A 13,461-nucleotide genomic window follows, 5' to 3' on the forward strand; every position below is an offset into this window, starting at 1 on the left:
TCATGGTTCCCTAAAGCAGTGGCATTTTTCAACCAGGTAATGCGTCATGCCACAGGACCAGAAGTCTGATGGAGTGGTTCGAGGAACACATTTAGTCAGAGTCCATTTTCAGAGAACCACTTAATAATTCCTTGTGTAAGACGTGTATATTTCTATTGTCTATTGTCAAATCACAATTTATGAAACATGTTTATATTTTATTAATAGGATTAAGTAGGAATAATTAATATTTGTCATGTTTAAAATAATTGTGGTAGCAGGGAATGTCTGGACCAAAGTATTGTTGACAAGAGAGACCGCAAATTGATATAATTTTAAAAAGGGCGGGAGAGATCTCGAATGGATACATTTTAAGAAAAGAGCGGGAAAAACCGCGTATTGATACATTTTGTAATGGTAGTAGGGATTGTCTGCACCAGAAAGCATTGTTGGCAGGAGAGACAGCACTTCGGCGTTCGTAGGACGTCAGTAGTAAGCGAAATGTGAAGCAAGTCGGTAGCAGGTCTGAAGCGAGAGGTTGAGAGGAGCAGTGCGCCTGCCAGCCACCAGCTATGATTTACAAGATATTATAAACGGATGTACAGAGACATCAACTCACCATTATCATAAGAGGAACTAACATTATTGAATTATTTTATTTGCGAAACTCAAGACTACTGAAGTTATGTTTGCGCAATGCTAGTTGTAAGATTATTATAAAAATTAAGTCCCATTTGAACGTTTGTAAAATCATTACATTATCAACAGTAAATATTTGAAGCGTTTAAAGAATATAATTAATTTTTGCCAGCAATCTACATTTACATTTATACTCCGCAAGCCACCCAACGGTGTGTGGCATTACTGATTATAATCCATCCCAAAAACCATCAACGTAAAACTTTGTAAAAAGTTTATTGTTGTCAAGAAAAAGTGTAACTATGAATTACGTATCTTCAGTCAAATGAATTAAAGAATAACAACAGCTTTGCTGTTAAAGAATAACGTCAGCTTTGGTAATAAATACAGCCACTTATTATGACAGCCCATCAGCAGTTAATAGAGTATAGTAAACCAGAGTAAGTATATTCATGTCGCAGTTCGATGTAGTAGTCAGATGGCGATCCAGTAACAGTAAGAAGGGTAAGGAACAGTTTTTGGTTATTGCAGATAACGACTTAGGGCCACGACGACGACACATTCTATGTTTCATCGAAATAACCAGCAAATCACTTTTAATAAGCAGCAATTAAATTTGTATGCGAAGATTGAGAAAGAGAATAAATTTCAAAGGGAAGATATCACTTGTTATTATTAAGCAAGAGATAGAAATCCTAAGGGAAGGATACATAGGTTATTGTAAAAGGGAAGGTTATCATTAACAAAAGAGGTTTAGAGGAGACGGGAAGGTTTCACTTGGAAAGAATTGTTTACCTACTCATCTGTTGGTTTCTCTGTTATGGGATTTATTATTGCCCTAGTATCGTCTGCATTAGTTCCAATTTTGCTCTTTGAATGTTAATTGGAAGGTTATTCACACATATAAGGAATAGGAGTGCACCCAAAAGTGAACCCTTTGGGACTCCAACCCTTTTTTTTACCTTTCCGATGTTATCTGAATTATTCAGCACAACTATTTTATAGTTAAGTATGATTCGAACCGCCTGTGTATAAAACGCCTTTAAAAGACCACAAAACATACCAACTGGCGATATACTATTATTTAAGGCTTGTAATATTTAATGCGTTAACTTGTAAATAGCATTCTCAGTCGAGCAACCCTACTGGAATCCAAACTGTGTGTGATGAGTAAATTGATTCCATTAAAGTGTGAGACTACTCTTGAGTACAATATTATCTTGAATATTTTGAAAAAAGATATCAGATTGCTTAAGTCTGTCTTGTCACATTTCAGTTTCTGCACTGTCGTGCCATGGGTTTGTTTCTCCATGCGTGGCCAGAAACAGTGTTTCAACACAATAAATGAGCTTCCAACCCATATAAATAAGTGTAACTTCTAACAAAATGTTTCCACAGTCCGGCACCGCCTGCGATGACGAGAGGACTACGCCAGGCTCCAGAGAAATGTGGGGCAGCAAGCAGCCACTACGAGAATGGGCTCCTGCCACTGCCGGACCAACTTCTAGCTCCAAATCCGCGTCCCACAACTTGGTTCCAGTGCACTGGTGGCCTGCCTCGCGTCTCATTCCGAGAATGCCAGACTCCTGCCATGGTGGGCAGCAGATGGTGACTAGGACAGTACAGCCGCTCGTCCTTCTGTGCCGTTACGCAGCTTTGCTCCCACGGCTAGTTCAACATCCAGAGGCTGTCGTCCTCTGCAAGTGTTGCAGTATTTCGTACCGCTGGCATCTTCAGTGAGCAGCTACTCTGCACCCAACTGGGGCACGCATTGCTGAGTAGGCTTCCGGTGACAGCATTCCCGGGCACAGACGACACGACCAGCTTTCTGGGCCGGCAGCTGTGGCCGAGCGGCTCTTGGCGCTTCAGTCCGGAACCGCGCTGCTGCTACGGTCGCAGGTTCGAGTTCTGCCTCGGGCAAGGATGTGTGTGATCTCCTTAGGTTGGTTACATTTAAGTAGTTCTAAGTCTAGGAGACTGATTACTTTAGATGTTCAGTCCCACAGTGCTCTGAGCCATTAGACCCATTTGAACCAGCTTTCTCCGTCAGCTGGCCGCTGCAGTGCACGTTGAGCCATCCATACTGTGCACGTAAAAGAGGCGCTATAGGTGTAGTAACACATGGTTCAATAAAAAGGTTTACTTTCTTCTTTTAATTGTTTGAGCTGCCCACGGCCTGCACCCAGTTTCGACTCACTGACGCTACCCACCCGAGAGGTTCTGTTCCCCTGGGCCCGTTTCGGTACACACCTGTAGGGTGCCAGCCTCGCTGCCAAGTAGCACCGATCCCTAATTTACGGGAACTGTGTAGCGTCTGCATAGATATCTCGCACCATACATCTCCGGAAACCTACAACTTGTCGAATCTACACCACACAGAATCGCTTCTGTAATGCCTTTCAAAGATGGAACAGCCCTCTATTTACCAAATGGTCGATGTAGTTTTGTTCACCAGTGTATTTCTGATCGAAAGAATGAAAAAAACAACTTAGGAAGTGCAACACATAACGTTTCGTCGACGATGGCCTCATTAGATTCGGGCCATAAACCTAAACTACACAAACATCGGTCACGTCCCTTGCAAACGAACTATTTAGGCATTTTCTTTTTGCGATTTCAAGATACTGCGGAGAACCTAAGTATGGCCGGATGTGAATACGGTGTACCCTCGTGTTGAATGAGAAGCAGTGTCTGGACAAGTATTCCACGTCGCTCTTTTTTCTGGTTAAAGAAGCGCTTAAGAATACGAGTCAGTCTCTAAGAACTGATTTTAGCTTAAGTTAATCGAACAAAGACAAAAGTTGACAGACTGGTGCCGTGTGGAAAAAATGAAAATGTTCCTGAAATTGCTCGCCAAAACGCATATATTCATTACACAAGTGATGTGCGAGGTGGACTTTGTCTTGCATTACGGCGTGTATTTTGTATGTTAACATACTCTTACTAGCTGAACCAGGCCTCATCTGAAGAAACAAAATTTTGAGAATGAAAATGGTCGGATTACTTCAAAATTAAAAATCAGTGGCATTACTGAATGAAGGCAGGGGGTCTCGGTACTTAAACTCATCCACAGCAAGAAATATACGAGGAAAAGATTCAGATCACTTTTCATATTATTCTGATACGAAATACTAATATTTGATAACATTCTGATACGAACATCTTTTAATTTTCATTTGTAAAGCTATAAAGTGCTGATACTTTCCAGGACTTTTCTGCATGCTGTCTTGAACAATGCGGCCGATGTTTACACTCGTTTCTCTTATTTTACTTGTGATGTCCCTTCTGTTTAGATTGGGCTGCCGCGAAAAGCTGAATATACGACTTTGGACCAGTTTTATTTTGAATTGTAATGAATTTGCAATGAATTTGTTGACTTTAAAATAGTGTAGTAAGCAAAGGGAAAATGGCAAGAAACTGCAATGCAGGAACCTAAATAATGTAGAACCGTCAGAGGCGAAGATAGCCCAAGTTTGATAATGGCTCTTGATATGAAACCGAGAAAATTTTTTGTGTGGCTATGGAGGACCACATTGCATGGAAGTGGATTGCGAAAAACTAAAAAAGAAAAATCTGAACGGTAATAGGAAGTCTAAGCGGAACTGTAATCGAAAGATGTGATGAAACCCTTTTCATACAAGTTTTGGCCACTTACAATGTGGAGGGATGAAACGGGTTGAACGTACCAGACTCACCGTTGAGCACGTGCACGGCGACGCTCTTGGTGTTGGCGTTGGAGGGGCTGCACGTGTAGGTCCCAGAGTCTGGGGCGTCCGCGCGCTGTATGAGCAGGTAGCTCGTCGTGAAGTCGCCCTTCTCCGTGATGACGGACACCCCACCGCGTTCCGAGTCATAGTTGATCTCCTGCGACACGAGTTACAAAAGTGTCTGTGTAGCGCTCCACATTCAGTATCTAACCGAGCCACCGAGGTAATGCTTTTCTCTGTTGATACATACCAAGAAGCAAAATAGTTTTGAATGATCTCCCAAGAGCTAGTAATATCATTGTGGATTGCACAACTGCAACAATAGTTAGTAATAGAGTGGGAAAATTGTTCATAATGGAATGTATTTCTCTGCTGCTCGTTTGTCATAAGGTTGATCAGCACACACAAGCATAGAGTAGATTTCTGGATAGATTCTTAGACATCTTGTGAACCGATGCAAATGTCTTTTTCCCGAAGAAAGAAGAATGACCTCTCATAGTCTGTACCTATCCCGTATTCGTTTGCAGAAAGTCTCTTTCAGCGGAACTTTATACATAACCCTAGCAAACTCTCATAGCCTGTACCTATCCCGTATTCGTTTGCAGAAAGTCTCTTTCAGCGGAACGTTATACATAACCCGAGCAAAATACATCGACGAAGGCATACAACGATGAAACACGGAAGAGACATACAAATTGTGCTTAAAAAAATTTGAATTTTCTTCGTAGTGACACCTGTTGGATTCTGCCTCGAGTTCTACAGCCGACGTTCGTTTGACGATTATTCTGACGTTTCGCCAGCACGAGTGGCTAACATTGAGAAAGCTCCACCGTTTGTTGCTAGTAGTTGACTGGAGTCGAGCTCGCGACCGCAATTTATGTATAACTTTCGCGCCATAGTCTGAGGACTTTTACCTGGTCATTACCGCTGTGGTTCCCCCCCCCCCCCCCCTTACTACCTGCCATGCCCGTTCGCTGTACCACGGGAATACGGGACCTGTTCAAGGTCAGGCCGTCCTATTTCTTGTCGAACTTGTTGTCATGATTGTGGATTTCTGTAGGATTCCTGAACAAGCAAGCGTGGTAGCTTTCTCTACAACGAGAATTGCCCTGTCGGCAAATTTTGTTGTGTGGTCGGTCTCAAACAACGCATTCTCCGTCATCGCCAATTTCTCCACATGTCCAAGCCTGCAACACCATTCATTTTCGGTGATCGTCGTGTTGTTGGGTCGTCCCGTCATTCAACATACACCTTATAACTGTACAGGGCATGCAATATATTCCTGACGTTGCAAATGGGTCTCTTCTGCACTTCGCCGACACTCTTCGACCTTCTTGGTCGGTTTGCAGATACTCTTGGCCCCATGTCTGGGCAATATACGGCAGTTCCTGTCCGAGGCAGAAAGGGCATACCTAATTTCCTTCTTCCCCACGCGTCAGCTCGCAAAGTGTTAAGTTTTGTGATACTTCTTACGCAACTGCGGCAGACCCACTGTTCTTCACAGCGCTTTCCAGGTGTTCCGTCTTGCATGTGAGGAAGTGCGGCTCACATATTCGTCCTGCCTCTTTCTTCTGACCCAACTGATGATTTGACATTTTCTCACATATCGGTCCGTATGTAGCAACAGAAATTCGCAAACATGGCAACAGCTTCAATAAGAAAGAGGAAAGCCTCAAGTTGGACGGATCCTGGATTTCCATGCTGCAGCGAACGACGGCTTTGCAGATAGCAAGGGGAAAGCCACAGCTGAGATAATCAGGGAGAATCCGTCAGTCGTGAGCGCAACAAAAAAATATAGTATGTGGCCACGAACTCGAATCCAGTCGGCCACCAGCATTGAAACATGAAGCTTTGATGCAGAGAGTCACTTTTGCTGGCGAAACGTTAGAAAAATCGCCAAACGTTGATTTAAGAACCCGTGAAAGAAGGCAAAAGGCAATAAGTCAACAAATGACCCCGGAAACCTCAACAGGCTGCGCGGAGTAGCCGCGTGGGTAGAGGCCCCGTGTCACCGATAGTGCGGCCCCTCCCGCCGAAGGTTCGAGTTCTCCCTTGGGCTTGGGTGTGTGTGTTGTTCTTAGCATTAGTTAGTTTAACTAGTGCGTAAGTCTAGAGACGGATGACCTCAGCAGTTTGGTCCATTAGGAATTCACTCACTCACTCTCTCTCTCTCTCTCTCTCTCTCACTCACACACACACACACACACACACACGCACACACACACACATACAACAACTTTCTTCATATTGATACCCACAGTGTACGCACAACCTGAGAAATGACTAATGACTGTAATCAATATCAACCCAAGGAAAATAAGGCGATGAGAGTGTATCACATGAAAGTGAAAACAACACAATGTCGAACTGAACAGATTGCACAATACAGAGATTTGGGAATCGTGTTAACTGATAAGTGAAGGAACGAAAAACAAATAAACTGAAGAACTGCAACGGTAAAACAAGCTTCTCAGGAAAATAAACGTTTACTATACATAAAAATGGGGTTGGAGTTAACGAAAAGGTCGGTTCAATGGTTCTAGTGGCATGTTGTACAATGCAGCATGCTCAAAGGACAAAAACGTACGTGCCGTTTCATCATACCGTTATAAACCACTTTCCTGTGTCATCCCTCACACCGCATATCATTATAAATAATGCTGAGATCTTCAAGAAATGCAAAAATGATGTTATGACACTATGATTAAAACTCTTTACTCTGGAAAATGTGATCCATAAAAGAGCACAGAAAATACGTCCTGCGAATATATTTTCACTCCATCTGCCTCTGTTATCATTGGAACAGTCTACAAGAATAGTTATGTGGCGTGTTTTATTTAAAGACGCTAACCTTAGTAATAATTTACGTAATTTATACGCTTTTCACGGTGTATATAAACCTTGCGCTCGTTTAATATTGCTATGTTCTTACATGTTACTTAAAACTCTGGTAATCCCTAAGGGAAGTGGGACAGCTGCTGGACATGAAGTACTTCAATAATGATGCTGTATTGGAATCCAACATCGTTTATTCTTTTTAACACATGCTACCAGTTTCGACAGCAAATGCATATGGAAACACATATAACATGATAGAAGATTATGAGAGCACAGACATCATACCTTATGACTAAACAGGGGGATAAAATCACATCATAAAATTACATGATAAAATTATACTACTGTTATCCATAAAAAACAAAATTCAGTATCTAACTTATATTGCAATTTTTTAATCCAGTTACAATGAACTACACCAGCAAAGCAATCGAAGCCACGTACATCCCTGCCTGGAACACCTACAAGTATGAGGTGCACAAATAACAAGAAAACGAAACAAACTGATAACATAATACCACATGGGTGGAGTGGACAAATGCGACACAAATCTAATGAACAAACTTTCACTGGAAAATACAAACCCACCGACATAATAGCAAGCACTGTAATGACCTCAAAACCATAAACAATGTGAAACACAGTCTAATACCTGGTATACGAATAGACACGTGCTCCACTGATATTACCCTACAGCAACCCAGTCATATCCGTAAGGTCCACGACACTAACTTAGCAAATGTGTAACTTGTAAATGTAAAAGGCCATGGAGGCAATATCTCCAAAGAAACAACGAAGCATGTAGCCAAAGTTCCTACTAATTCCAAGAAATCTACTGGACCTAAAACAATGTAGCCAACATTAGTAAAATCCGCCGTCAATATGTACTCACAGGGTTAAAAGTAGCACAGAACACACATGTCGACGAACGACGAACTAACGCCGAAGAACATCTCGTCTGCCAAATGCACTCTTAACATGTAAGAATAGGCTGTAAAGAGTAACATAGTAAAAGTCGATGAGCAAAACCAGTAGTCATGTGCAACTACACTTACAAGACCATTAACCTCTAAACGTCCGCCGGCCGGGGTGGCCGAGCGGTTCTAGGCGCTTCAGTTGGGAACCACACGACTACTACGGTCGCAGGTTGGAATCCTGCCTCGGGCATGGATGTGTGTCATGTCCTTAGGTTAGTTAGGTTTAAGTAGTTCTAAGTTCTAGGGAACTGGTGACCTCAGATATTAAGTCCCATAGTGCTCAGAGCCATATAAACCATTTTTAAACGTCCATATGGATACCCAGCAGAATAAAAACGAGAACAGGTACGAATTACTACACAAGAACAAGAGAATAAACTCCGAAGATTCTATAAGAATGGGAACCCAGATGATAATTTAAGCAAACTTGACAAACGTCGAGCGCATCTATATACCCTCTAGACGAAACGCATAATTCACATCTTAGAACTCGGCACACGTAAAGTATACTGTGATAGCGGTACATCAGAGTAAAACCAAACTGTGCACCCAAAAGACGCTTTCTACAAAAGAAAATAAACACTGAACCCACTCCCAGTTATTAATTAACAAGATGCAACCGTACATACAAAACAAAAATAAAAAGAGCAGCTGAAGTCATTCATTATGTAGCAGTACATCAATCGCAACAAAGTCACAACCGAATACTACACAAATAAACACAATGTAGTCGTAAAATATCATTTAGGTGGTCTGTGTTCTCATACTTTTCTATCCTGTTACGTGTGATTCTATATGGAGGGACCTGAAGATGACACCATTTGGTGTCGAAACTAGTAGCGTGTGTTAAAAAAAATAAACGACATTGTATTACAATACAACTGTCGGTTTTGTTACCATTATTCATGTACTTCTTAGTTAAAAGGCTGAGATACGACAACAACATATATACATGTTGCAAAATATTTAGAGTTCTAAATGTGTATGTGATGCAATGTTTCTGGGATTTCTGAAATTTAGTACCTTATATGTGGTGCATTAATTTCATTCTGTAAGCGTATATACCACCTGTTACTTATTTTTTAATTAATTGTTGTACTAATATTTATTCAAACCACGGCCGATTTGGGGATTTTTAAAATTCAGGTGTACGGGATTATTGTATTTGGGGACACATTATACGTGGTAGGGCCAGTTAGAGCAATAGTTCCAGTCATTGGATGTTGGCAGAAACTGTCCGTCGGCGAGCAGCTGCACGTCAGGAACGCCAACACTAGAGTGGAGGGTCGCGCTGGTGGTTTGCGGATCGCTCTAAATTAAATATCGTGCCTCTCTGCTGCGGATTCTCTACGTACCAAATCTTGTGCTTCATCTTTCAACTTTTGCATGTACCACCTGACAATGTCCATAACACCGAAATTGCGACTGCGAAAGTAAATAATTTTTTTTGTAGTCCATGAGTACTAAAATGTCTTTTAAAAGTCTTACATGGCTGAAGAAGTCCAACAAGAAAAGTTTTTCAAGATACTGTATTGACCACAAGATGTATACCTCCAAAAGCTATTCGTTTTTGTATATTTCTATAAGAGTCAAGAACTATTACTTTCTGTGATTTAATTTCAAATAAGATTAGCTTAATAAAATCTCCATTCTTGAAGAAACAAACTTATAACAATGTCTCTTTCCAGAACTTATCTTTATGTTAATTTTAGTTTGCATTTTCTTGGGAGCAACAAAGTACTCGCTCGAGGAACGAGTAAATTACTGTACATATCTACTCTACGTTTTCACTTTCTTTTTACACCGTCGCTCCTAATCTAGTTCTTAGTCGCCATAAACGCGCAAAAATCGGAAGACTTCCGTCAAATAGCATATCTGCTCTCTCGCCATTCTTTGAGGCTCTACGCCAGGCAGGAGCAAGAACTCTAGGCTAAGGGCAAATTTGGACGCGTATAGCACTTGTGACGTGACACTGCACTCACTACAGCGCGACGGACACGTTCCGCACGTGTCGCGCGGGTCCAACGCATATTGAGACACTTACGCCGGTTGGCGAAGCTCTGCGCTGACAGTAACGAAGCGCACGCAAATTGTAATCTTTCTCAAAAAATTTTGCAGATACTATTCATTAAAAATATTTCATTTTTACTTTGCTTGTAGCGTTACATGTCAGCCACGTGCTCAAGTGCCCATAATCTCGCTAATGGTTATACTTATTGTGGTATACGCATTTTATTAAGACGCTACGCAAAGTTCGAAACGTTTGCAATTGAAAATAGGGGTCGCTATGATTTTGCGTTTGGTGCGTATTACACCATATGTTGGTACGTATTAAATTTAGCTAACATGTTGAATTTTTCTTTAGACTTGGGAGGAAGTCTCTATCTGCCTCCGATCTCGAGAAAATGGATCTTATGTAGCGCGCTCACTCCCGATCTGATGCCCGCGATTATGAAACATTCACTACGTCTCTCGTATCTCCTAAACCACACCAGACATCGAAACGACAGTTTGGCGTATGATAGCACACAAGGAGGAGAGTATTTAGCCAATTCGTAAACATATGTAACTTTCTTATCTTTGGCGATATATCAGTAGTTACACTTCCCTTTTTATTTATTTTTTTTCGCACCAGTCACTGTAATTTTTTAAGAGTTATCGACAGCTAGTGAAAGAAGAGTTTCCTAGTATAAAAATAAACATGAAGCTTCTTATGTTACTGCAAACCGACAGTACAGGGTTTTTCGTGTACTATTGGGCCCTTTGATTGCCAATTACTTGTTTAATAAGGCACTGTGTTTCAGAATTCTGTCGCTGTGAGATTAGTTTGTGCAAATTACAGTTTTGGCACGGGAAGTACAATTAAACCAGCCAACAAGAGAAATGTGGCCGTTACTCATAAACGGTGATGCTTCTTCGAATGAGAATAGGTTAACAATTCACACAAAAATAAGTTGCTAATTCTGTCGGAATTTTGGCTGAATCCCCGTAAACCATCGTATTTTTAACACTGAACGTCTGGAATGGAAACTTACCAAAGGATTTATTCCTTCTCCTGATCTGAGCAGTATTAAAATAACGACGACCATTCCCTTCAGGTGGAATGATAGGCACGTGCCAGATGCTGGTTACTCACCTACGGCTTGCCAAACTGACTATGTGTGAATCCAGAATAAAATTGTTGTTACTGAGAAAAATAAACAATTGATCTGTCGCTCAACACAATGATCAGTGCATTGTGAGCAGCCGAGCATAATGCGGGCGAAAGGAACTCGGAAGCTAGCCAGGTGTGCCTTGTCAGTGAGAGTTCGAAAAGCATTGTTATGAAAGTAGATCTGCCTTTGTCAGCAATACATTTCAACAAATTAAGTATATTTAATTACCACACTCTTTCAGGATACTCATACTTTCGTAATAATACCGATTATATTTTTCATTTGTGTAGCCTGTTGTATAATTATGTTATTAATGTTGACAATGTGTATGTAGCAACTGAAATGCTTTTCCTCAAGACGGCGAGCCAATTAAAACATTGTTATCTGTGACTGCTTTTCGACTGTTCCTAACTTGCAGTGGAAATGTGATGTCGACATGTACATAGTACAAAGTCACTCATTGCATCCATATCCAAGTAACGATAGTGAAACTTACGTACTTCATTCCTTGGACACTTTTACCACGTGCACTAAGGGGTCATGTCTGTGGAAATTACGCCTTTTCGACTTTTGCAACCGATCGTAGAGATACCTCAGCCTAACAGGCAGCAAGTAGATAACCTTGTTTTACTTTCCTGCCTTGCTTCTAAATCACGTGATTTTATGATATTCCTTACCTCCTTATTCACTACCTTCACGATGAATCGTCTGTCCCTTCTTGCAGATCGGAAAACATTGTGGAGGCAGGAGATATAATTCCAGTGGCTAATGGCTCACCAGTTATTGAACTGTGCATTGTTCTTGAAAATAGAATAAACGAAACAAAGCAACTGTACAGGTATATGTAACTGAAAACTATTATGTACTAATGAAAAGGGATGGAGCGCTTAAACGGCGAAAAGCGAAACACTACTTGGGGATAATAAAATTCAGTATACACTATAAGGCTGTATTTTTCGGTTGGGCAATACTTCCACTGCCCATATGCGCCAGGCCGAAGGGAACATACGGCAGGACCGCCTTCCAGCTCCCCGCCTAACCCCTCCCGCAGGGCTCACGTGGCGCGTGGAGCGAGAAACTGTGCCACAACCACAACGCAGCGCGATCCGGCGCAGACGCGTGTCGCGTTCCAGTCGCCTCGCGTCGCAGTTTGCGCCGTCCCATTTGAACCAGTCAAGTTACAAAAATGCGCGCTGCGCTACGTCGCTCCACACGCGCTATACGCATCTCAATTTGCGCCTGAACAAGAGCGAGCTGTGTAGTGGCAGGTGCGTGAACCAAGCGCACTGTTGCCACATCAACCGTGTTAGCACTATGCCCCTCTTGGGTGATAGCTGCGTCTTTAAAATGTTGCTCGGACGAAATTACACTGCATAAATAACGTTTTGACAACTGCGTGCGTTTACAGACGCGGACGATGAGAAATGCGTCTTCTCGTGGGCAGAACATACGAATACGAAGAGTAGGAGAACTCACGTACTTCCCTGGTTAATTCTTAATACTTACGGTGGAAGTTTTGTACATAGCTGGCTGGTACTACATGCGAACTGGCTAAAATGTGCGAGTACAACTCGTGTGTACAAAAGTGTAGTTGGAATTTCAAAACTTCTTTAGGTTCCTTGGAGATTCTACTTTAAACAAACATATTATGGGATTGGTTCAAATGGTTCAAAAGGCTATGAGCACTATTGGACTTAACATCTGTGGTCATCAGTCCCCTAGAACTTAGAACTACTTAAACCTAACTAACCTAAAGACATCACACACATCCAGGATTCGAAACTGCGACCGTAGCGGTCACCCGGTTCCAGACTGAAGCGCCTAGAACCGCTCGGCCACAACGGCCGGCTTTCAGTTCACAGATGCAACTTCACTGTAATAGTAAATATAGCAGAAACAACTGAAAAGGTGTTCCGGTATTCAAATACAGTACATACCGCAGTAGGCAAACAAGTGACCTTCCTGTTTAAATTTCTTTCACTGCCAGTTTAAATCTAGCGAAACACAAGAACACGGCAGAATTGACCGTTCACGATGGAATACAGCGTGATAAATGGAAACATGGAAAGATACTTCGTCCAACATTACTCTCACTGCAATCATATGTTCGGATTGATTTCTTGAGTTACCTTCAGGAAACAGCACAATCTGTGAAAATAATAGCAT

General features: G+C 41.8%; 1 protein-coding gene across 2 annotated transcripts in view; it reads right to left on the reverse strand.

The window, feature by feature from the left end:
- The window catches only part of LOC126481178 (zwei Ig domain protein zig-8-like), a 183,526-nt gene that overhangs the window by 16,126 nt on the left and 153,939 nt on the right, over window positions 1-13,461 (reverse strand). The window contains exon 5 of one of the 2 annotated variants that reach the window (XM_050104751.1): window positions 4,314-4,482. In XM_050104751.1, coding sequence (XP_049960708.1) covers window positions 4,314-4,482 — 169 coding nt within the window. Of the gene's footprint in view, window positions 1-4,304; window positions 4,483-13,461 lie in introns of both variants that reach the window. The other variant, XM_050104750.1, reaches the window with a different exon arrangement.

Source organism: Schistocerca serialis, chromosome 5 (genome assembly GCF_023864345.2).
Source record: "Schistocerca serialis cubense isolate TAMUIC-IGC-003099 chromosome 5, iqSchSeri2.2, whole genome shotgun sequence".
NCBI lineage: Eukaryota > Metazoa > Arthropoda > Insecta > Orthoptera > Acrididae > Schistocerca > Schistocerca serialis.